The 26,467-nt window shown below is 45.2% G+C and overlaps 1 protein-coding gene across 1 annotated transcript in view; it reads right to left on the reverse strand.

The window, feature by feature from the left end:
- The window catches only part of TSC22D1 (TSC22 domain family member 1), a 394,387-nt gene that overhangs the window by 16,355 nt on the left and 351,565 nt on the right, over positions 1–26,467 (reverse strand). Inside the window, exon 2 of the mRNA XM_078657305.1 lies at positions 7,497–7,548. Within this exon, the coding sequence (XP_078513431.1) occupies positions 7,497–7,548 (52 nt within the window). The remainder of the gene's footprint in view (positions 1–7,496; positions 7,549–26,467) is intronic.

Below are 26,467 nucleotides of genomic sequence, written 5' to 3' on the forward strand. Positions count from 1 at the left end.
GACGAACGTTTCGATCCCTATCTCCTACAGTATAGTGGGATCATCTTCAGGACTATAATTGACTTTGCCTGATTGGTCGAGTGAGCCTGTAGGGTTTAAACAGGAAGGAAAAAAAGGGGAAAGAAGATTCTTCATCAGTTCGTTACATAGTGAGTATTAAAAGAAGCTAGTCAGTGACCACTCTTGACATGCAGAATGCAACACGTGCACATGCAGTTGCTTGTTCCAAAGGGCACGGGTGCTTTTGTGCTCGTATTTGGAGTGAAGAAGACCGAGTGATAGTAGGGCATACCACATTTGCTTAATAAAAAGTAGTGCTCGGTGGCGAGATGCATGGTGTTTTGTGAAAAATTGTCATGGTGAGGGAGTGTTGGCCAGAAGGTCGCAAGGATGTGAGTCGGACCTTAATATAAAAATCTGATTACCACAAGCGAGGCAAGGTTGGCCGGGCGTGGCTGAAGACACTTCAAATGAGCAATAGGCTTCCGATATAGCTGATGCCTATAAGAAGATATCTTTATCATAAGAGGCGAATAACAGGTTAAAGAAGAACAATTAAGGGGACTAGAATTACCGGGTTTACCGTTTCCGCTTCGTAGTTGGGCGGCGTCAGAGAATGTGTGGATATCAACCCAGTTGGGTCGGTTCAATTCAGACCTAAAAGGAAAGGGTTTTTTACAAAAAATTAGGACCTACTGGGTGAAGCCGAAGTGGCGGATTAAGTGCAGTGAAGGAACAGAATATTACCCTTGAAGCCTAGCATCTAGCGTGGGCTCGACGGGGAACTTCAATGGAAGTTTAACCTGTGAACAAAACATGAGCAATTGAAGGTTGGAAGTGAATAAAAGTGAAGGTGAAGACGGCGAGTGCAGGCAGGTAATTACCGTAATATGCGGTTTGTGATCTCCGCATGGCGCTCAATAGCGTGGGCCTTATCCGTGCGAGCCTGTAAGGAAAGAATACGGAGGGCGCACATAAGGCACACTGGACTTAGATGGGCCCTCAAGGGAGCCGGGGTAATGCATCAGTTCAAGGCTTACCGTAATACGCTCGTAGTGGGGCCGCAAAGGGTTCCCGTCTGGAGGCTCGATGGCCTGGTGCTCAGCGTCTGCATGCAGCGGCGCCTAATGTGGTCCGGGTTAGTGGTGATGGAAAGTGAGGACGGACTAGTCGGAGGTGACAGTGATCCCGATATTGGGCGCCATCTTGGCATAGGCAACCCAGCGAGTGAGTGAAATAAGTGCATACAGGACAAGGTTTTAACCATAAAGGATCATAAAAACAGAGGGGAGCACATACAGTTATATGGGCTCACGCCAGAATGCGGTTCTCTGAAAAACACGGTCTCAAACTGATTAAAAACAACTGACATTTGGAAATGTTACAAATGAACATAGACAATTATGTAGGCTCATGCAGAAAAAAGTTAACCATTCATAGCCAGCTTATATTAGGCTAGTCCAATCCTCTGTTCTGTTGAGACCATCCTGGATAGAGTTGAACTGTATGATGGACTTCAGCTCTTCTTTATTGAGTAACTGTCCCATGTTGCCACCCCTCGGTGGGAGTCTCAGTACTTTCAGGACAGTCCATTTCAAATCACTGTCAGAATGTTTTTGGGCTGCAAAATGTTCCACCAGAGGTGCATTTAGAGTGCCGCACCGGATGCGACTCCTGTGTTGCCCAATACGGATTTTTACCGTCTGGCTGGTTTGTCCAATGTACACTTTTTGGCATGGGCATAGGATTAGATAAATGACATTGCAGGTGTTGCAGTTGGAGAAGGAACGACATTGTATGGTGACATTGTTAAAAGTAAAGCTTTTTCCTTCTATAGTACTGTCACAGTTATTACATCCACCACATTTAGCATGCCCAACAATGGGGGACAGACCCCATACATTATCAAGTGTAGCCAGAGGTAGAGAATTGGGTAAAGCAGCCCTCACAAGGTGATCTCTAAGGTTCTTACTCTTTTTAAAGGCAAAAACTGTTTTTTCAATAGAGAGTACACCTGTTTAATATTGGCCAGTGCTTGAGAATAGTCTTTCTCAGTTGATTGGAAATTGGTGAGAACGTTGATACACAAGGTATGCGCTTAGAGTCAGACTTTTCTTTCGGTGTAAGCAAGGCTTCCCTAGGACAATACCATGCACGCTTGGTAGCGTTTTTAACTAACTTCTTTGGATACCCCCTATCCTTAAGTTTGGATGCTAGGGTGGTAGCTTCTCGAAAATAGTCATCCTTACAGGAGCAATTACGCCTGATTCGCAAAAATTGCGAATACGGGAGTGAGTCGCGTAGTGCTCTCGGATGGTTGCTATTGTAGGCCAAAAGAGTGTTTTTTTCAGTGGGCTTACGATAGAGACGTGTCAGTAAGGAGCCTTCGCTGTGATAAATTGTTAGATCCAAAAAGGAAATAGAATCATTGTTGGTGGTAATGGTGAAAGTGAGACCAAGACAGTTATTGTTCAGCCAGTGTAAGAATTGGCGCAGGCAATCGTCGCTTCCATTCCAAATGATGAAAATGTCATCGATATACCTGCGCCAAAACTTTATCCCTGAGAGGAAAGGATTGGTAGGGTTGATGATCACATTGGTCTCTATCTCATCCATAAACAGTATCGCCAGATTTGGAGCAAAAATTGCAGTGTGCCTTATGTGCGCCCTCCGTATTCTTTCCTTACAGGCTCGCACGGATAAGGCCCACGCTATTGAGCGCCATGCGGAGATCACAAACCGCATATTACGGTAATTACCTGCCTGCACTCGCCGTCTTCACCTTCACTTTTATTCACTTCCAACCTTCAATTGCTCATGTTTTGTTCACAGGTTAAACTTCCATTGAAGTTCCCCGTCGAGCCCACGCTAGATGCTAGGCTTCAAGGGTAATATTCTGTTCCTTCACTGCACTTAATCCGCCACTTCGGCTTCACCCAGTAGGTCCTAATTTTTTGTAAAAAACCCTTTCCTTTTAGGTCTGAATTGAACCGACCCAACTGGGTTGATATCCACACATTCTCTGACGCCGCCCAACTACGAAGCGGAAACGGTAAACCCGGTAATTCTAGTCCCCTTAATTGTTCTTCTTTAACCTGTTATTCGCCTCTTATGATAAAGATATCTTCTTATAGGCATCAGCTATATCGGAAGCCTATTGCTCATTTGAAGTGTCTTCAGCCACGCCCGGCCAACCTTGCCTCGCTTGTGGTAATCAGATTTTTATATTAAGGTCCGACTCACATCCTTGCGACCTTCTGGCCAACACTCCCTCACCATGACAATTTTTCACAAAACACCATGCATTTCGCCACCGAGCACTACTTTTTATTAAGCAAATGCGGTATGCCCTACTATCACTCGGTCTTCTTCACTCCAAATACGAGCACAAAAGCACCCGTGCCCTTTGGAACAAGCAACTGCATGTGCACGTGTTGCATTCTGCATGTCAAGAGTGGTCACTGACTAGCTTCTTTTAATCCTCACTATGTAACGAACTGATGAAGAATCTTCTTTCCCCTTTTTTTCCTTCCTGTTTAAACCCTACAGGCTCACTCGACCAATCAGGCAAAGTCAATTATAGTCCTGAAGATGATCCCACTATACTGTAGGAGATAGGGATCGAAACGTTCGTCGACTGTTTTGCAGTACTGCTCGTTTCATGATTTACAATTTTCACGGCAGTTACTGTGGGTTTGTGCTTATTCAAAAATTGTTTGCATTGTATTATAAGCCACCCTGCTCTCCTTGTTTGCCTGTAAACTTTTTCTTTTTCCCTTGTATTGTTTTCTTCTGACTAGGTACAGGCTTGTGCCCAGTTACCAATGTGCGACTTGTCTCGCCCTATTCTGCCTATACTAAAAATTGCTTTCCAAATAAACGCTTCTAGGTCCGGCTGGACATTGAAGAAAAACACAGCCTTTATCTCGAGCCTGTGTAAATTATTTCTCTAAGTATTACTTAAAAACCTAGGACCTTTGTTAAATAAAAATAAGTAGTCCCACCCGTGGTCCTTGGCCAATTTTACGGGTTCCCTTGTATACTGATACTGCCACTGCACTACCTGCAGCATTCTTATCAAGGACAGGAGGATAAGTGTATATGGAACACTTGTGCTATTTTAATCCATCTACATATGGGACTAGACTTGTGATTCTAAGTCTGGTGTGTCCTAAGAACTGTGACTACCTGTGCACGCATAGGAAGTCTTCAGGCGAAGGTCATGCTGGGATACTGGTAGTCAAAATAATAAATTCCGTGACTGACAGAAGTTGACATTTCCCAGTCGCACAACAGGCCAATCCCATAACCAGAAAATCAGGTCTTTAATGCTCTTCTTAATTTGCTCCAATTTGTCTCAATCAAGACAGAAAAGTTAGGGAACTGAATGCCTTCTCAAGGCTGTCGGAGTAAGAAACAGACCCGGGTGCTATAAGCATAACAGCACTGCAGATCCTGTTTGTAGATATTGTCATGTGTACCACTCACATAGAAACCCAAAAAGCATTGGCAGAGTCAAAACGTTTCGTCTTTGGTACCTAGTGGCTTTGACAATATTTTTTAGTGATGGTGCACTGTATCCCCAATGTTGTGCAGAATAAGTGCTTTTGTTTCTTTATATTTACTGATCTGAGTTTAATCAGCATACCAAAACAAACAGTAGTTTATTTACATGGCTCAATAAACTCCAAGGAGTTTCTTAGGAAAACTATGCTATTCATCAGGAATTGTTTGAACAATAATCACTAAATTCCGAAAAAAGACGAAATCATCCCCAAAAATAAACTCCTGCATTGGACTCCTGCACACTGGCCCACGGAGTTCGGTCCTGCTCCTACTCCAAAGGATACGATTAAGAGCCTGGGCATACAGATCGACTCTGATCTTTCTATGAGCACGCAGATCGGCTCAGTTACCTCTGCATATTTTTCCAACTTGGGAAATTGCGAATAATCAGAAGGATTTTCAGCAGATATGCCAGCATCCAAATTTTTGCTCTGATTATATCAAAAATTGACTATTCTAACTCTAATTACTTAGGCTTCCTGCAATATCAGGAACATCGTTTACAGATGATATAAAATCAAGCTGCCAGAATAATTCAGACGCAAACGGTCGGGAGCGTCACGCTTTTCAGTACAGGGATTCACACTCTGGAACTCTTTTCCTAGATCTGAGATTAAAAACAGACCATCTGCAATTTAGGAAAAAGCTAAAGACCTGGCTTTTTAGCCAAGATCACGCTGAGACACGGACTTCTTAACCGGTGGATCTAGAATTGAAACCCAGCAGCAAGAGACCTGTAGGTGAGTGTGCGCTTTTGAAATTAGCAATAACATAACTTAATGGTAGTGCAACTAAATTTTCTTTAAAGCTGGTAATCGAAAGCAACACAGAGGGCGCAGGTGGTGGGAAGCAACATTAAGAGCACGGGTAGAAGAAAGCAGCATGGAAGTGGGACGTAAGCAACAAAGGGTGGCAACAATGGTGGAAAAGAAGCACAGAGAGAGACAACAATGTGGACGGGGCAGAAGCAAGTCTATGAGAAAGCAACGCAGGAGCAGGAGCACTTAAGGGCAACATGAAGCATGTAGAGTATTGAGGAAAAACACACGGGTAAAGTGTGCAACACGAAGTGTAGGTAGGGGAAGTATACGAGGGAGACAGCTGGAAAAAAACATGCACTATCATAAAACTGCTGAACATAGTGCTTGAAAATTAAGCAGTGGTAGGACAAGTAATGAGGTTATGAAACACAGGGGACTGAAACACAAGAAGAGGAAGGAAAGGCCAAACAAACGAACAAAAAGAAGGGAAAAACCCAGCAAATAAGAGTGACAAAGCCAACCAATGTTAAGCAATGGGCAGGCACCCAGCGCACTGCAAACCGACAATAGGTATTTATTTAATTTAATTTATTTTATTTAATGCATTTTTATAAAGTGCGGACTTTACCCAAAGGTGTCAGAGCGCTGTACAATAGAACCAGTTATGTTACTGGAGAGAAATGTTACAAAATAGAACGCTACATAAATAGCAGGACACAATATCAAACACAGCAAGCGAGAAGAGGTAGGGAAAAACATAGAAGGCAAGAACACACCTTCAAACACAGCAAGCACGGAATGTACAAGAAAATATTACAAATTTACAATGACTAACGATAACGAACTTCCTAGAGGGGTCAAAATCAAACAGCTTAGGCTGTTTGGTAGACGAGATGTAAAAAGGGCCTACATGAGATGCCATCGCAACCTTGCACTTGCTGGAATGCAGCAGCCAAACACTATGCTTAAGTATGTCCCAAAACCTTTAAACACTGCAGGGCACTGCTGAAACACCCAATACCAGTTGTCTGAAAGGCCATCGACCTTTTTAATACTGACAAGGGTTGAAATATAGCCCCACTCCCTGCTTATACTGATGACCAAGTGGATAAAGTAAATACCAGTGAAAAGAGACTAACATTTACCATAGTGTACTTCACACTAAAGGGAAAAATATAAACAACAAATTCCTATTTTGACACATCGTGACCTTTTACTGAAAGGATGGATGAGAACGAGTGGAGGAACGCGCTTTGTACACACATCTTAGAGGATAGAGCGTGTTACGGAGCACCAGTTTTGTATTGGTTTAAACCCTGCCAATTTGTAAAACCGTTTTCTAAGTTTTTTAGAAATGGTTAGATTACTCGAGAGTGCAATACCTTACACGTGCCTGATCTGCCTAGTATGGACATCCCATCATCTAACAAACAACGCAAAAGCAAAGTATGATGAAATAAAATACGAGTGAATGGGGTGATGTAAAAGGGAGCATTGCTACGACTGTGTGGGTGTAAACTTTAGCATGGACAGCAGGAAAGCATCACTACTGTGACTAGGCGTCCCAATGACAGATGTCTCAATGTTTGTTTGTAAACCTTCCTCGGGCTCTGGGCTAGGCCGGCCACAGCCAGTTCTGTAGGAGTCACCTTAGTCCCGCCCTCAGCGCTCTCGCGCCCTGTGACACCACATGACGTCACAGGCTGCAATGCAGGGCCCAGCCAATCACAGCAAAGCACTATAAATAGACGGAGCTGGAGGCTGCCTGTTTGCCTAGCAACAGTGGGACGTAAACCGGGGAGGGTAGTGATATCGCGTGAGAAGAACGATTAACGCTCCAGTGCACAGAAAATCCTGGCGCACAGCGCTGCACCACAGTAACGCAGGCGAGTAGGTTACTCGCATCGCACCAACTCCCACATAAATACGAATAATAAAAACCGAGGAAATAAACATACTTTTAATGTGTATTAACGAAAGCGCATTTTTTCAACAATACCTTAATAAGGATAGCTGTGCAGTGAGGCTGGGACTTAACAAAATAAACGTGCATATAATATTACACAAACCCAGTGTCAACCCGTGTTTAGTTTAAACGTGCACGATTAACTCAATAAAGATAAACTCGATCTAAGGAACATTAAACATGCAGGTAGAGTGGATACATACCATGGCTTGCTCGATTTTGTTGTCTATCGCTACCACACTGGCACCAGAGGAGCTGTAAGAATACACAAATAAAACAATTAGCAATGCGACAATTCAAATTATGCGTACAAGATGTCATTTATGTGATTTCGCGGTGACACACGCACTAGCCACACCACGCTGCTCCTCGAAAGAGCAGAAATTGTGCTATTGCTGCGAGGGGGTTCTAAAGCAGATTTAGCACAATGTATAACCCTTAAGGGACCCCAATTGCTTCACGTGAATCTGATGTGTTAAATGAATTCGACTTCTCGTATGTAACAGAAAGCTAGACCTGGGGGAAGGGGGATGGGGGTCACTTCACACCGGTGGTAGAATAATCCATCGTCCAGTGCCAAGGACAAAGGGCCGATTGGGGCAATTCACCTGCAGCAGCATCGCATCACCCTATCACAGTTGCCACATCACCCCTCACAGCGGCGCACAAGTACCTGCTATCGAGGCTCACGGAGGCGCTATCGGTGCCCAAAAGCGAAGACAAGAAAGAGATGGAGAAATGCCTTAGCTGATACACGCCCAGATCCATCGCCACTGCGCTAATACATTGGACCGTCATACGGTCCAAAAGCAAAATAAAAATGAAATTAAAAAAAAGTGGAAAACCGCCGTGTTGATCTACATCAATCTTGCAGTTTGTCAGCTGCCAGGCGGAAGGAAAAACAAGTGACAGTCACTCGAACAGGAGAAACGATGCGCGATGCTAAGGATGCTGATCCTTCTGCTGCGCAAAATAATCTCCCAGGTCAGCTATCTCCTCCCACCGGATCGGGTTGTGAGCTCACTGCATAATTTATGCAGAAGCAGGCAGGGCCAATGGAGAACGCCCGAGACGCCGTCAGGCGGAGAGCGTGGGTATCGCAAGGGAGGCAGCAGGCGCAACCCCCCTTTCCATCAGCACAATCGCTAAAAGGAGACTGGTAGAATCCGCAGCAACATCACGCTGCACAAAAGGCTAAGGGTTGCTGCGCGCAGAGAGGAACAAACTAGCAAAGCTGTGCGGTGAGCAGAGCAGTCTTAAGGGAGTATGAATGCAAGGAGCTTGCAGTAACACCACCCCACCCCAAATACACGAGCAGCTTGCTAATAATCTTTAAACGCCCCTGCAGGAAAACAAAAACAGTTTTAAGATTCAATAAATACAAGTTGCAACCGACGAGCATGTTAATACTTAATACAGATTCTGGGTTAAATTCATTACAACAACAAGTTACGACGTTACTCCGCGGTCTGAATTGCCTCTTACATGAACTTTGTTCTTATCCACAATACAGAGAAATTCACGCGAAATCCGGGATTGCACCATACAGAAATACCAGGAGCGCTTGGAAACCGAGTCCGGTTTAACAATACTTCACCGCCATCTACTGGTCAAAACGAAATACCAATGAAATTTCGTACACCAAGCTAGTCAAAATGAAAACTCTTTCTGTAACAAGAGCTACTTCTGTTCAACAAATATCATCCCGAGCTACTGTTATTACTATTGTGATGGGGAGCATATCGAACAAGATTACATTAGTGACCACCGCTTGCAAGTTTACCAGCAGTTATCACCTCGATGCAGCAGACACGGTTGCCACTTTAACATAAAAAAGGCTTTATCAATTTGGAATGCCTCTACATGGGTGATACATAAAAGTCATAGATGTAATACCCCTAGTACCCAGGTACTCATATGGGTCATATGTCTTCCTGATGCTACATGATTAATTACTCAAATATTGTCTTTAAATATGTTTTACAAAGTTATTTTTCTCAAAATATCAGCTTAAGTTCTGAAAATATATGCATTTTAATATCGAATACATACTGTTCCATTTTAGTACACATATTTATTTAATCTAGCAAAAGCTTCTAATTTAGTAGGCTGGGCTGCACACATGAAAGCTACTTCCAGGCAGCTGGAGAGCTACCAGTAGCTCACAAGCTACTAGTTTAAGAAGAAGCCTGGATTAGAACTTAGAGTGCTTCTTTATTAAGTTTGAAACCGTGTTTTCCCTTTTTTGTTCAGCAGGTCACATTACAGGTCTGTGTAATACACACCAAACGATCAACCATACCTAGGAACATTTTCCATTCGAAGTGACACTCCTCATGGCAGGATAGTCTCCGGCCTGGAGTACCCACAACAGAGGCACAAAGAGATGTGAACCTCCCGCATCAGTTATCAACAGCCACATACATCATGATCTGCAAAAGAAACCACATCTACAGAACACTTCACACTCTGTACCACAGAGGCTGCAGTCCCACCGTTCACTCAGCACAATCTACCAAGTCTCTGTATTACAGGAAGACTTAGCAGCCCCTCTCAGCAAACAGACCTAATAGAACTACTGTAGGAGTCCTGTCTCCTCTGCCCCCTCTACATTATCGAGGTCACCTAACTCCTGTTTTAAGAATATCAGCAATACCTAAAAAAATGGAACCCACAGGCCTCTATTACTCCGCATCACTTATACATACAATGCATGTATCATACTGTATCATACTGGATCATAAACTAACATGCGCAGGACCAACTTGGGATGTTAGCACTAGGTACCGTTCACATCTACGGTTGGTCTACTGTGCAGTAGAAATAACCTAGGTTGGGATACTTCAGTCTATATTCATAAGGGCTGCGCTAGGCATGGCACACACTAGGCTCCGACCCCTCATGTGTAAATGATGAGTACAGTCATACTTATATGTTTAAGCTGTCTCTCCTGACATGGAGCACTATATAATACGTTTTATTTTTACCTACAGCTTACTTCCTCAGAATGCTTGCTATCTCAGAAAACCTTTCCCAATGATTCTTTAAAAAACATGCATGAAAAATTAACCACGACTCACTTCCAATTAAATCCTCAACTTTCTCACTTCAGTGTCCTCTTCTTGGCTTCAATCCCAATCCTTTGCATGCCTTCCATTTCGGAGTATAGCCTCCTCTCATTTTCATGCCGGTCTGCATTCCTTTCTCATTCTGTAATTCAGCAAACTGCTCATACTTCGTTTCATAGATCACAACCTCTCCTCTTTTTAAAACCCTATCCCTGCAACCTAACAATACCTATCCTCCACACCAACATTTGCCTGATATCACATAGCCCCTACTAATGATCACACCTAACTGCTATACATTTTAATTTACCACATAGTGGAGTAAATGTTATGGTTTTTTCCCTTAACACATGACTAATCAATAATGATTTGGCAGTAATCTCCATAACTGACAAAACCACTACATTAAGCATTAACCTTGGTTTCTGAAGTAGCGTCCTACAAGCCATAAAGTGCTTCAACTTCGTGTCAGGGGTAGTAAGCACTATATAAACAATATCAGAATATAATTATAGTCTACCATGAGGTGGCCTAGCCAGCCAAGGGATCTGTCAATTTATTTAGGAGTTTTAGAATGTGCTGAATGAAACCTTTCAGTTACTTCAGGGTGCGCAATGGAATTGCTGCATAGTCTAATCTGAAAACAAAACACCAACAGTATTCAATCAGGAGTAGGTGTCTACAGACCTCCCTATCCAACACCCATAGAGTCTGGGAGGTCAGTTTAAGATAAGTCTGAATATGTGACTTGGTTAGGTTTTTATTCCAGAGCGGAGGGCATTCACATTCAGGACTACATGCGCCCAAGGATGTGCCTCCTTGAATAGCCCCATACATTTTTTGAACTGGCAGGGAACTTGCTTTGCAGGGATGAACATCCCCAAGGATTCTAGAGAGGTGTTTGCTTTAACTCTCAAGAGGCTAAACGTATCAAAAGGCATATCCATTAGTGGTGCCTGTATATCTTTGGAATATCCATTTGAGCTCATCTAGATGTGTCTGCAAAACAAAACATAGGTACTGACTGACCTGCCAATTCAATCTGTTGAATCCAAGCCTGTATAGATGGTATACCTGCATAGATGACATACTTTACCGCATCCTGCCTGTCATGCATCGCATCAGCCACAGAGGCCCTCTGGGACCACCAGCAAAATCACCCTTGCCATGTCCCAAAGGGCATGAGGCAGACTGCAGGTATGGATGCTTTTTAATAAATGTTTGCCAAAGGCATCACGCTCTTTATTCTCTATCTGGGGATTGGTCGGAAATGAATCAGGAGTTGCCTTGAAGCATGTTCAACAAGACTCTTATGGAGCAGGGTGCTTGGTGAGAAAATTTGGGTCATCAGGTGCCAGTCTACACAGCAGTCTACCTGCAAACTAACAGGAGGATAAGAACACCGTTTCTACCAGGTAGCTATCAAAGTATCTGGGAGGGGGGTCATTAAATGGAAGCAAGGGTTCTGATTTTCTTTGCCCAGTCAACAACATTTCAGTCAAAACGTTTTTCTTAGTTGTAATGGATGGCAACTGTAATTATAGTACTAGCTGCCTCCGAATTACTACTGCAAATGAGGCACTTTCCTCCATTGGCAGCCCATATGGCAAGTCAAGCACTGTCTTAGGAGACGAGGTATCTGCCCTATGGCGTTTTTTAAATTCAGGTACACAGCATCACTAGGGTAATGAGGAGGGGAACAAGCCACCCTCATCCTCATCATTATCCGGAGGTGCACCCTGCACAGGATTAATGTCAGAACCAAAAGAATTTATATGGGGCCTTTGCTGATAGTTGTTATAAGGTAGAGGCACTGAATTTGAGTCAGGCTATTAACTCGTTGCACTCGGGCGGGCACACAGTGGTTCAGAGTCCGACATGGGCATCAGCACTGGATAATCAGTAGGCACTGATTATCCAGTAGTGGAGTTGGTACAGGCTTCAGTAACCAGCATAGAACTCTGGGTCAGAGTGCAAGTCGGCAGTAACCTGATTGGAGACCCCAGCAAGTCTGTGGGGCCCGATGGAGCACCAGAGATAGCTAGAAACACCCAAGGATTTGCATCATGACCTCTCTGAAGGCCTCAATCTGCTGCAGGGGTCGGCAATGGCCCAGGGAACTCATGTCAAGAGTGGTGGGGTAAGGTCAAGTTCTGATTCTCTTTATGCTTGGACTTACCCGCACATTTTGAGTGAGAAGTGGAGTGGTCAAAGGAATGGGCCTGAACATGTAGTGGGACTGTGACAACTTGTGTTCTACAACATACAACTTCACCTCCCGATGCATTAGGGTACATTTATCACACTACTTGAAGTTGTGTCTCGAGCCAAAACAAATTACAAGGACACTTCCTGCAGATTAGTCAACAGCTTCCTGCAGACGTACCACAGATTGCATCCTGTCGTTTTCAGTGGTGATTGTTCCACAACAGCCTCATGAAAAATGGGAGGAGGGCAAATCACAAGAGAATCTTTCAACACATCATAACCACACATTAATGGGAACTCCGACTTTGCCCCTCTGTAACCAGGCATAGTGTTCTTCACAATCAAATATGCAACCCCACCAAACACCGAAAAACTCCAGCTCCTTATGTAGCGTCTTTGGTGTTGATGTTCATCATTAGAAACATGTAAGTCCCCAGATCAAAGCTTCACAGCCCCAACCTGCAACCCCACTTTAATCTGTTTCCAGGCGCCAATCCAGTGACAATTCATGAAGTTTGTGGAAACAACAGCAATAGTAAGCCTGGAAATTACAATTGTCTGCTTCCATACAGCCTCAAATATAGCCATGGAAATGGTGTGATCATTTCCATGGCCAACAGAGACCAAAGCCATTTAGACTTGTTCGGAAAGTCTGATGAGTTTATTTTTTTACCAATGTGCGGCTAAATCTGGTTTTGCTACCAACAGCATATGCAAGATAGCTGTCCCCACATTCATAGTGTAAGGCCTTACCAACAAGAAGGACGAATGTGCAGATCGTAACCAGAGGTTCCTGAAGAATAAGGAGGCTCTTTACTTTCTTTATATCACTCATCACCACTCCAAATGTTTTCATCTTAGGGCAAGACCATACTTGTATTTCAATCCCCTTCATATCACATCCCCTACCAACACAACCCATCAGTGAGTGGGAACATGTGTTTAAGTTTACATTGGGTGTGGTACTAGCTTAACGAACAAGTTACTTACCTTCGGTAGCGCTTTTTCTTTTGGATACGGTATCTGCCTGTGGATTCCTCACCTTCTGAATTACTCCTTGTGCAGCATTCCGTGGAAACTTTTGCATAGCTCTCTCCACGTGACTCTGCGAAAGGAACGGCTCCGCACGCGCCGCCGCATAATGTCATCGGAGCCATAAGAAGACCTTGTCGGTGTGCTGACGTCAGTTCCACCCATTTTTTCTGTGCCTTCTAGGCGAGTGGGTGAACCGACAACATTTATAGAAGTATACAACGTATACAACAACTTTCAAGTATACATAAAACCCCCAAACAGAGGAGAGAGAAAGCTGAAAATTCTATAGAATAGACATTTCCTAGCAAAAGACATCATAACATCATAAATGACAATGAAATAAGATCTTCATAAACAATCCTTGTGGTGTCACAAGATAGGCAATGGGAAAGCGGGTGGGTCAGTGAGTAATCCACAGGCAGACACTGTATCCACCAGAAAAAGCATTACCGAAGGTAAGTAACTTGTTCTTCTGATGGATACATCCGCCTGTGGATTCCTCACCTTTTGAACTGAACCCCAATCTCTTTTTGTCTGACCTTTCCGAAGAACTAGATAACTGCAATCATCATGCCCCAAAGCAAGGGGGCTTCACTTTGTCCAACTTACTGTATGCGAACGACTTAATATTAATAAGCCAAACTCCCGTAGGCCTCCAACACCTTATTAACGCAACAAGCAATTTCTCCGAAAAGAATGGGCTAAGCATAAATGCAGAAAAATCAAAGGTGATGATATTAAATCAAAAATCTAAAAAGCAACCCCCTCAATGGTTTCTGCATGACCAAAAGATGGAAACAGTCAAAGAATATAAATACTTGGGTATAATCTTCGACTCGAAAGGCTCATTCAAGCAACAAAAAACGGCAATTAAGAACAGAGGGATCTCATTGGCCATCGCACTAAAAAGCATTAAAAACAAAATAGCGGGCCCAAATTTAATCCCCCTGCTAGATATACTACAAGCTAGATTACTGCCATCGATAACCTACGGCAGCGAATGCATGAGAGGGAGAGACGAGGTCACCTTAGACAAAGTGGTAAGCAAAACCATGCGAATACTTTTCAGTCTCCCTCAGTACACGTCACCAGAACAGTTAAGGCTTGAGTTCGGCTTACAGAAGCAACAAATATCACGCAAGGGTGCTTACGCAAAAAGCTGGCACAAAGTAAAGAGTGCTGAAATGGGAACTCTGAACACTTATCTTTGGAAAGAGCTGGAAAAAAATATGGACTCCCCCGCAATGGTCTATCTCCAAGCAGCTATAAATTCCCTCGTGCTAAAAGACCTATGGGATTCGAGCTGCTCACACAAATGCTTTAAGCGCCTCGTTAATAAATCTGTGAAAATAACATCCTTGGAAGAAGATAAAGCAGCACTAACCAGGAGGACTCACGGGTGGTTCGTGATCCAAAGTTACACCAGGCCCTTACCACAGGCATACTTGGGCACTGGCTTCTCAAGGAAGGCGAAGGAAGCCTTTCTGCGGTTGAGGATGGGGTAATACTATCAAAAGAACATCTCCCCCCGTAGAAATGCTTGGATTCTAACCCTAAGTGTAGACTCTGCGATGACCCAAAGGAGGACGTTCTGCACTTGCTATGTAGCTGCAAAGCTTTAGATTGTGCTCGAAGGAGTCAATTAACGCAGCTTTGGAACCAATGACGTTTGCGAACCCGCAGACAAGCTCTGTTGATCAGCTTTAAGGGAGAAGACATCCAATTAGCCTGTAGACTGGTTCGATTTATGAAATTAGTTAACACAGCCCTAAATCCAGAGGCTAGCGAATGAACTTGATACATTCAGAACTGTTTTTGTACGTTATACATTTATACATTCCTATTTTGATATTTATAAATATTGCAAATTTTGAAATGCTTTTTAATCAATGCTTTGTACAGACCTAGCCTGTACCCTTTTTAACTTTCTACCTCTTTTACCCGCTTTGCAAAAAGTTCTCAATTATGTATTTTTTTTCTTTTTAGATCAATTGCAAAGATTTTTATTAATCGTGCAATAAAGAAATAAACCAAGCAGTCCCGCTCCCGGAGGAGGATGCCCACCTACCTACACCAAAAAATCCCGCAGCACAGAGCATGCAAAGTAGTCATCTCTCCTCACCTCTGAGTCCAAGCAGTAATGCTTTGCAAAAGTGTGGAGGGAGGCCCAAGTTGCCGCCTTGCAGATATCTACAACAGGGACACCTCTAGCCAAAGCCGAAGGGGACAACTTCGCTCAAGTGAAATGAGCTCCAATACCTTCAGGAGGCTCCTTCTTGGCCAAGGTTAGCAGATTGTGATGCACAGGATAATCCACCAGGACAGCAATCACTTGTTGACAGCCTTGCCCTTCATTTTTCCATGTAACCAATGAAGAGTCTTCCAGCCTGAACTACTTGGTTTTGTCCAGCTAGAAGCTGACAGCCCTCTTAGGGTCCAGGCAGTGAAGTCTCTCCTCCTCCTTAGGAGGGGGTGGATAGAAAGTGGGTAAAGTGATGGACTGCTCTAGATGAAAAGGAGTAACCACCTTAGGGAGGAAAGCAGCTCTAGTCCTGAAAACTCTTATCTACATGGATAGAGGTGAAAGGAGGCCTAGGACTAAGAGCCGGCAGCTCACTAACCCTCCTGTCAGAGGTAATCGCAATTAGAATTGTTTTGAGTGAGAGAAACTTCAACGGACAACTATGTAGAGGCTCAAAAAGAGACCCCCATTAGGAAAGAAAGAACTACATTTAAATCCCACTGAGGCATAATAAAAAGGAGTGGGAGGAAATCTATTAGTGAGAGCATTAATGAATCTCATGACTACGGGAGACAAACAACGTTGGTTGGTTTGGAACAACAAAGAAAGAGGCTGACAAGACCAACAAATAGCCCTTTACAGTCACTACAGAACAACCCTGCTGAGCCAAAGGCAGAGGAAAACTAATAATATCAAGACAAATGGGCCTTTAAAGGATCAACTGAACTCTCTCCACATCATTTAACAAACCTGGCCCACCTACTGGAATAGATAGATTTGGTAGTGTGTCTTCGGCCGATAATATAACATCCACCATATCCGGTAGGAGACAGAAAGAACTCAGGTTGTCCTGTTCAATCTCCAGGCATGAAGGTGCAGGCTCTGGAGGTGAGGGTGTAGAACCTGCCCCTGGATTGCAAGAGGAGGTCTGCCCTGAGGGGGAGACGGAGCGGAGGGAGCAATGATAGGTGAAGGTGGTCTGTGTACCACACCCTTCTTGGCCAATCGGGGCGATTGATCTGACTTGGGCCTAGTATTGGCCAATCTTCTTCAGAACATGAGGAATCAACAGTATGGGTGGAAACGGGTAAAGAAGCTGAAAGCTCCAATCTAGCTGAAACGCGTCCCCCAACGCTCCCTGCATCAGATACTGGAGATCGCAGACCGATGGTCAGTGCGTGTTCTCGTGAGTGGCAAACAGGTTCAAATGAGGAAACCCCCCACATCCTGAAATTCTGGTGGACCACCTCCAGAAGAAGACACTCAAAATCGGCAGAGTATTGCTGACAGACTGTCCGCACATACATTCAGCTCCCCGCCAGTTGATTTGCAACTACGCAAATCTGGTGGTCCTGAGCCCAGGACAACAGCCTCTCTGCAGAGAAGATACAACCCTACTCCTCCCTGCTTGTTTATATACAACATCGCAGTAGTGTTGTCCGTCAGGATCTGAACTGACGGACTGTGAAGGGAGGGAAGAAAGGCCTTGAGAGCCAAACGTATCGCCCATGTTCTAGAAGATTGATGTGAAGCAATCTTTTCTCTGGAGGCCAAAGGCCCTTGATCTCCAGATCCCCCAAATGAGCTCCCCAACCTAGAGTGGAGGCATCCATTATTACTGTGGCCACTGGAGAAGGAGGTTGAAAAGGCTTCCCTTGAGACAGGTTGCCCTGAACACTCCACCAAGACAGCTCCGCTGCAATGTCTCTGGAAATTGACCACCTCCCTGAGAGCTTCACTGTGTTGAAACCACTGACTGCGGAGACACCACTGGAGTGCCCTCATGTGCCAGCGTGCATGGTTGACCAACAGTATGCAGGAAGTGAACAGACCAAGCAGACATAGCACCTTCAGGACTGGAACAGCTGCTCCATTTTGAAACAGTGGAATCATAGCCTGTATGTCCAGAATCCTCTCAGGAGGCGGGAAGGCACGACTCACAGTAGTGTCCAGTACTACCCCTTTGAACAGGTTACGCCGAGAGGGTCACTAGGTGAGATTTGGGTACATGTATCGAAAAACCCGAGCTAAACAGCAATCTTGTCCTCACTTGCAAATGATGCAGCACCATCTCGGCGACCTCGCTTTGAGCAGCCAGTCGTCCAGACAGGGGGAAACAGGAATCCTCGACCGTCTGAGATGTGCCGCTACCACGGCCATCACCTTGGTGAAGACCCGAGGTGCTGAAGTAAGACCGAACGGAAGGACCGCAAACTGGTAGTGCTGAGACCCCACCGTAAAACAGATACCTCCGATGCGACTTCAGGATGGGAATGTGAAAATACAAAGCCTGTAAATAGATAAACCCCATCCAGTCTTTCTGCTGCATCCGCCAGAAGAACCTGAGCCAGGGTCAACATCTTGAATTTCTCCTGTTTGAGGAAAAAACGAAAGATCTGGAGGTCTATGATCGGCTTCAAGCAGCCAACCTTCTTGGGAATCTGGAAATACCGGCGGCAGCAGCATCCCTGACCCCTTTTGTGCTCCGGAACCACCTCTATCACAACTTTCTGAAGCAAAGACAGAACCTCCTGCTGTAAAAGGAACAGATGTTCCTCCGAACACCATCCTTGACAGGTGGGGAAAGGAGGGGGAAACTCTCGGAAAGGAAGGGTGTACCTATTTGCTGCAAGATTTAAAACCCAAAGATCTGATGTAACAGATTTCCAATTTTGGAGAAAATGGGACACACTACCTCCCACAGGTATAACATTCTCCAAGATGAGGGAATATAGAGCTGCTTCCCTGTGGAGCCAGTAGGGGGTGGGGGGCAGGGGAGGAGGAGACCTGTTGGCGAGCAGACCTTCGCCGACCCCTTCCCTTCCCTGTGTATGATCTTTATAGTGGGTTTGGCTGTTGCCCCCAAAATGGAGCAGCCTTGCCAAAACCCTGAAATCTCCGGTATCGGAAACTCCTAGGCTGGGATTGCAAGCCTAAGGATCTAGCGGTAGTTCTTCTATCCTTAAATCGTTGCAGAGCTGAGTTCGCCTTGGTCACAAAGTCTAGAGCCATCAAAGGGTAGATCCAACAGTGTGGTCTGAACGTCCGGAGAGAATCCTGATCCTCTCATCCAAGTGTGTCTCCTAGTTACCACCAAAGAGCCCATCACCCTGGCAACGGAATCAGCCTTATCGAGCTCGGACTGGATCACCTGACGGACTGCAGCCCGAGTGTCCGACAGCACCTCCACAAAGTGACGCCGGACATCTTCTGGCAGCTTAGGCATCACCTCCTTTGCGGTGTCCATCAATGCATGAATATTATGCCCCAACTGGCCCGTAGCATTAGTTGACTTCAAAGCCATGCTGGCAGATGAAAACACCTTTTTAACAAACTGTTCCAGCTTCTTGGAATCTCTATCCCCTGGAGTGGAGGGAAAGGAACCTGCAGACTACTTAGAGGAACATGAAGCTTGAATCACCAAGCTTTCAGGTGAAGGGAGAGATGATAAAAATGCTGGATCGTCAAGCGCAACCTTATAATACCTTGCCACTGTTCTGGACACAGCATGGACAGACAATGGTTTCCTCCAAACCCCCAAAATTGGTTCTGTCAACGCTTCGTTGAACTGAAGCAAAGGTTCCACCGCAGATCTAGGGGAGTGCAGAACCTCAGTTAGAATGTTGGACTTGACCTGTGCAGTGGGCAACTGTAAATTCAGCAAGTCAGCTACCTCCCTTATGACTGAATGGTATGAAGCCACCTCCTGAGAAGGAAGAGCTTTGGGCGAAGCTGGAGGTGAAGGAGCACCAGAGAGTCCCTTGGCGCCGGAAAATGCACCGGAGTCAACTGCAGTGAATGAGAAGGTGAGATGTCATCCTTCCTATGATGTTGCAGGACTGGGGACACCGTCTTCGGTGACTTGTTCTTCTAAGAGTGATGCTTGGACCCATGATGCCGCTTCTTCTTGTGCTTTTTTAACGACCTTGATGTGTGTGGAGTCATCTACTTTGACCTCGACTTAGTCCTCTTTCGACCTCTCTTTTCCTTCCTCACCCGAGCCATAAACAACTTCGCTTCCCTCTCTTTGAGGGCCTTCAGATTCATCCGAAAATGTGAAGAGCATCCCTCGACGTCTTGGTCAAACGACAGGCACCAAAGGCAATCTTCGTGGGGGTCTGTGACAGACATATGGCCCCCAAAATCCCTACAGGGTTTAAAACAAGGATTCTTCTGAGTATCCATCGCACAGAAACAGTTTACAGACATCTGTAACAATGTAGACTACAAAGAAATGGAGTTATAGAAAAACTGTTGCGTGTCAATGGCACAGAAAAAAGGAACTGACGTCAGCATGCCGACGAGGTCTTCTCATGGCTTCGAATACATCAATGGGAGTCGCATGCAGAGCCGTTTGATTGTGACGTCCTCGTCGACATGGGAGAGCTATGAAAAATTTTCAGTTGAATGCTGCGCCAGGGATAATTCAAACGGTGAAGAATCCACAGACAGATGTATACATCAGAAATGATTTTACACCCAGTTTCTCGGTCTTGGACGCTACGGGTCGCACTCTAAATGTCATTCTTCGGGCCCTCTCATTCTTCTTGTGGTATGTCTTTCCCTACTGGACTCTCCTACTGTTGCATTTATATATAACACCAGGCTTGTGAAAGATTTATAATGCGTGAAGAGTTTTAAAAGGTTGTTAGCTCTCTGATGCCTAGTCAATTTTGTGGGGTTAATTCCCAGCTTCATAGCTGAAAATACTTATAGCTACCCTCCTCTACAATCCCAAACTCCCTCGTACACTGTATGAATGGTTTAATTTTCTGGTTATTTAACAGTCCCTTCTCTACTAATTAGCTACTTGTTTCTCATCCAAGGCTGACAAAAAATCTAGGTCACCGTGCAGTAGAGTGAACGGAGAAGGTAAAGTGGTGAGACCATTCCCTTTAGTTAGTGTCTGACCTCTCCATACCTAATCACAACCAACACATATGCCACAGCTAGTCTTATTAGCTTAGGCAGCCACAGGATTTCTCTCAGTGGTCTCCCCAAGATTCTCTATTCTATATAAGCTCAATGCTTCTCCGTTTCCCTCATGGACCACTTATTATGCAGCCATGTAGTACTTCTCTATTTTTCTTTTATTTAAGGAGTCTTATATAGCGTTGGCAAGACCTGAGGGTATCAGAGCGTTATACAAACAATGTCCAAGGTAATGTTAGAAAACATTACAAAATAAATCTTCTGGAAAAATCAGTCCAGGCATTTCCTGACGAGGAACAAACAATGTACAGCTCAAGGGATAGGTTCCAGATGAGATACAGGTTATGTGCTAAACGTTGATAAAGGCGGTATCACATAACATTGGTAACATCACCTGTGGAGAAACAAACATAATATATAACTCAGGGAAGAGATTCCAGATGTGATTAGATTGTGTGCTAAGCATCTGAGCCAGACAGGTTAAGGTGCAGATTTAAGAGAAGATCTTTTATTTGTCTTTTGAAGCTCATGAAGGAGGGATTCGTGCTAATATAAACTGGGATGGAATCCCAGATTTTGGGGGCATTTCCTGAGAAACTGTGCGCAAGTGCTTTTTGTTTTTAGTATTTTTTTGGAGGGGGATGAGAAGCTCCTTATATGTCTCGCCTGGCCAGCTTTTTTGAGTTCAGATGCAATGGAGAATAGTTTCCCGGTGTGAAGGACTTTGTAAGTGAGGCAAGCAGTTTTGAAGCAGCAACGGGGTTCAATCAGGAGCCATTTTAATCTGTTAAGGAGGGTGCGATGTGATTGTGTCTTTTGACTCCAGTGTGTGGCTCTAAGGGGGATACGTGCGACTTTGCCGGGCCAGTGAGTGTCTGCGTTCCCATAGTCCACTCTTGACAGAATCACAGTTTGTGTGACAGTTTTCCTTCAGGAGGAGGAAGGACTTGATTTTGTGAAGGAGTTTAAGATGGTAGAATGCACTCTTCACTGTAATTTTTATGTGTGGACTCGTGCTCATGATGGGGTCCAGGGAGATCCCAAGGGATTTGACGGAGTCAGCTACAGACAGTTTGCAGTTAAAAACGTTAATGGATTTTAACCACTCTTTGACCTGGGTGGACAGTCCATTGATGGCTGTGATAAGGATTTCCGTCTTATCTTGGCTGAGTTTCAGGTGGTTGTGTGATATCTAGTTTTGGACTTAGAGTGGAATTTAGCCGTTGTAAGTCCAAGTGAGGAGATTTTTAAGTAGAGCTGGGTTTCATCTGCATAAAAGTGGTAAGGGCTGTCTGCTTGTTTGAGTATGGTGGTGAGGTGTTCCATGTAGATACTGAAGAGTGTAGGTGAGAGCACTGAGCCATGGGGGACACCCCTTGTGATGGAGGAAGTACCTGAGGTCGCATTGTTTATTTTTATTTGTTGGTAGCGGTTATGTAGATATGAGGTGAACCATTTCAGAACCAAGCCTTCTGCTCCAATTCAAATTTGGAGGGCTTCTAAAAGCAGCTTGTGGTCGACAGCGTCAAAGGCTGCTGATAGGTCTAGGTGCATGTGCAGGCAGCATCTATCAGTATCCAGATATCTGCCACATTCAGTATAACTTGTTTCTGTGCAGTATCTCTTCCTAAAGCCAGACTGGAGAGTCTTCGATGTGTTGGATTAGTTGGGAGACACTATCGTGCTGCAAGTATGATCTATCAGTATTCCAGTCAGGTTCTTCATTTGATCAGACGATGTTTGCCCTCTTGTTCGCACTCGGCTCAGCATCCCCTGTGCGGCCCTCATACTTGTCCATGTGGATGGTGGGAACTATCGGCACCGACGATGGCCCCTAGCCAGGTAATACCGCATCATAAGAAGGAACCTTCACCCCCTAGTGCCGTTAAACTTTGGCACCACAATGTCAGATCCCTGTCGAAACATCATCGAGATATCTATGAACTTATCTCCTTAGAAAGCCCTGATGTCTTCTGCATGACGGAGACCTGGCTAGGTGATGAGGATACGGCCATTATTAATCTGGCCCTCCCTCCGGGCTACGCAATCCATACACTAAATCGCAAGGGGAGAGGCGGAGGCATAGCCGTGGCTTTTAAAACTTGCTTCACCTGCACCTGGAAGCCTATGGACTTGGCTGGCGCAGAGTGTGCCCATTTTTCCATCAGCTTTAGTCAGCATCAAACATTGTCAGGTCTTTTGATCTACCGCCCTCCAGGGAGTGACAGTGCTTTCAGGAAAGCCCTTCCTGAGCTGGTAAGCTCTCTTTCTCTGTTCTCCTCCAACATAACCATCATCGGCGATCTTAATATACACTTCGATGCCATGGAGATACCAGTGGTTAGAGGTCTGCTGGACGACCTTGAAGCAGTACAGCTACTCCAACTGGTCCGTCATCCGACCCATGAGGGAGGTCATATCCTCGATCCGGTCTTTACAAACCTTCAACTGGTCGAGGTCTCACCTCCTAGACCCATGGGATGGAGTGATCATTACCTCATTGAGCTTTCTGTCACAATGGTGACACAATCTATTGGGAAGCCTGATAAAACATCTTTCAGGCGGCCCTGGAAAAAGCTCAAATTGGAGGATTTCCATCGTCTCCTGATCACCTCACCTCTGGCTCATACGGATGACGTTGCAACTGGGTATACCATCTTTTGCGCTTGGATTGTTAAAGTCCTTGACGTATTAATTCCAGCCGGCTGGAGTAGGAATCGACATTCTCAGCCCAATCCCTGGTACACGGAGGCACTCAGGTGTATTAAAGCTACCTGCCGACAAGCAGAAAGAGCATGGAGGAAGAATTATGATAAAGACCTGAAAGTATGCTACCTGGCCAAGGTAAAGACATACCACAGAGCTGTCTGCCGGACCCGAGCTGACTACTATGCACGGGAGTTCCAGGCGAGTTCTAACCCGTCCAAACTGGTTTTTAAAGTCTTGAAGGAGCTCACAGTGAACAGACTTCCTATTACGGAGATCTGTTCCCTTGCCCACTGTGAGTCGTTAGCCAGCTTCTTCGTGGAAAAAGTAAATGCCATCTATCGCTCTTTTCCCAAAGCTGACCCTGACAGTACGACCTTGACATTGCGTACTTCTCAGTGCTTGGCCTCTCTCTCTATACCATCGGAGCAGGAGTTTAATCTCCTAGCGGCCAAGGTCAAGTCTGGCTCACCGGATGACCCTTTGAGACCTGCCCAGTTTATGGACTCGGCGTCCGTTTGCCTTCCTCCTATCCGCCATCTGGTGGAGCAATCCCTTGCCATCGGTTCAGTTCCACCTAGTTGGAAGGCTGCCTGTGTCATGCCCATCATAAAGAAGCCTGGATTGGATCCGTTGAAGCCGGAGAGTTATCGACCCATCTCCCTCCTTCCCTGGGTGGCAAAGATTACAGAGGCCCATGTGAATAACATCTTAACAAACCATCTGGCATCTGCACATCTACTAGATCCTACACAGAATGGTTTTAGACCTGGACATAGTACAGAGACGGCACTTCTATTCATGGTTGAACACCTCCGCTCTGTACTAGATGCAGGTCAAACGGCGGCACTGGTCCTCTTGGACCTTAGTGCCGCCTTTGACACTGTATCTCACACCATTCTTATTCGAAGGCTTCGTGAGGCAGGTATTTCAGGCAGGGCGTTGGATTGGTTTCAATCGTTCCTTTCGGAACGATCCTTTCAGGTTGTAGTGCCACCGTTCAGATCCAAGCCCCACGCTATCACTCAAGGAGTCCCGCAAGGCTCGGCGTTGAGCCCCACTCTCTTCAACCTCTACGTTCAACCTTTGGCGGAGGTCGCGAAGAGTTGGGGTCTCACTATGGTATCATACGCCGATGATACCCAGTTGGCGGTGGCTCTTAATGGGGACTCTGACCAACTGGCATCGAACTTTGCGGATGGTTTGAGGGCCGTTGCTAGTTGGCTTACGGCCAACTGTTTACAACTCAACGCCCTCAAAACTGAGGTGATGGTGCTGGGGAAACATCCTGATCTGTGGGGTGCTAGCTGGTGGCCTAAGGAGCTGGGACCTCCTCCAAAACCTGTCTCTGAACTCAAAAATCTTGGCGTCTGGTTGGATTCCAAACTAACCTTCTCGTTCCACACTAAGAAGGTGGCATCCATGTGCTTCGGCATTCTGCGTGGCTTGAGGCCTATCCTCAAATTTTTTGATGCCCCCACCCGCCAGATGGTGATCCAAGCTAGCGTACTATCGAGGCTCGATTACTCGAGCTCACTGTTCTTGGGCGCCAACCAGGCGGAAGTCCTGCGACTTCAACGGGTGCAGAATGCGGCAGCTAGGGCCCTGGTGGGCCTGCCGCGCTTCTGCTCAGCCCGTAGCACAATTTTCAATCTGCACTGGCTGCCAGTAATCAGACGCATAGAGTTCAAGGCCCTCTGCTTTGCGTTCAAAATTCTTAAATCTGACACCCCTATCATTCTTCAGCACCTTTTGTCTTTGTACACCCCTTTGCGCAGCCTTCGTTCTGCCGGCCAAAATTTGGGCACTTGTCCCCCGTTTTCAAAAATGTAGATTGGGTGGCCGATCGTTTACGGTCTTAGCCTCTAAACTATGGAACGCACTTCCTGCCTACATTCGCTCTTTGGATGACAGAAAAGCTGTCAAAACTCATTTCTTTCCTCTGTCTTATTAATCACTCCCTACTTTTTCTGTGTTGTTAGTTATGTTACCTTTTCCAGATATAGCGCCGGGACGCCCCTTAGCTGGGGCAGCTGTGCGCTTAAAAAATCCAAATAACATAACATAACATAACAAAATGTTATTGTTCTTTAAGGTTATGTTCGTGCTGAGATATTCAAAAGTGGGGTAGGTGAAGGAGTCTGTTTCTGCTATGAGAAAGCTATTCTTGTGGATGATGGCTATGCCACCCCCATGGCGGCTCTCCCTGTCTTTCTTGATGATGGAGAAACCGGGAGGGACTAGTAGGTCAAGGATCGAACCAGTTGAGTCATTTAGCCCTGTTTCAGTGATGAACGCAATGTCAGTGTTGGGATTCAGGATGGCTTTAGCCAGTTCTGTTGCATGTTTGGTTGTGTATCTGCAGTTTATAAGCATGCAGTTGAAATTTCTGCAGCTGGTTAGCTTCCTAGCAGGAGGTTCCAGGGGGATATTAATATGGTGTGTTGGTGGTCTAGCAATTCTTGGAGGGTTTACAGCTCTCCCGATTCCCATGATCACCTGGATCTTGGAGGTGGGGGTGTCCTGCATAGGTGCCAGGTTTTGGCTAAGTCCATCGCTTCACTCAGAGACATGTAGCAGCTCAGTCTTTTCAGCCTGTGAGCTAGGTTGGAGAGAGGAATAGTGAGTCATGGCTGGTTATACCAACTGACTTTATCTTACTCTGTATAACCCTTCAGAGTTTATTATTTTGCCATACAAATTTACCACAGATGGCTGTTATTTGCAGTAGATCGTGTTTAGAGATGACCTATGGGAGTGCCTGAAAGAAGTATATTCATCTCGGAAGGATATTCATTTTAGAGCGACCACTCCACCCATCCATGAAATGAACAGAGGGCTCCATCAAAGCAGGTCATTTTTAACATTGTTTAGGAGACCCAGGTAGTTATCTTCACAGAGATCTTGGTGCATGGGTGCAATTTGTACAGCCAGGTATTTAACACTAGCCATTTAAAGAGGGAAATGAGACTCAATCCTGCTC

Source organism: Lissotriton helveticus, chromosome 8, assembly GCF_964261635.1.
Source record: "Lissotriton helveticus chromosome 8, aLisHel1.1, whole genome shotgun sequence".
NCBI classification, from domain to species: domain Eukaryota; kingdom Metazoa; phylum Chordata; class Amphibia; order Caudata; family Salamandridae; genus Lissotriton; species Lissotriton helveticus.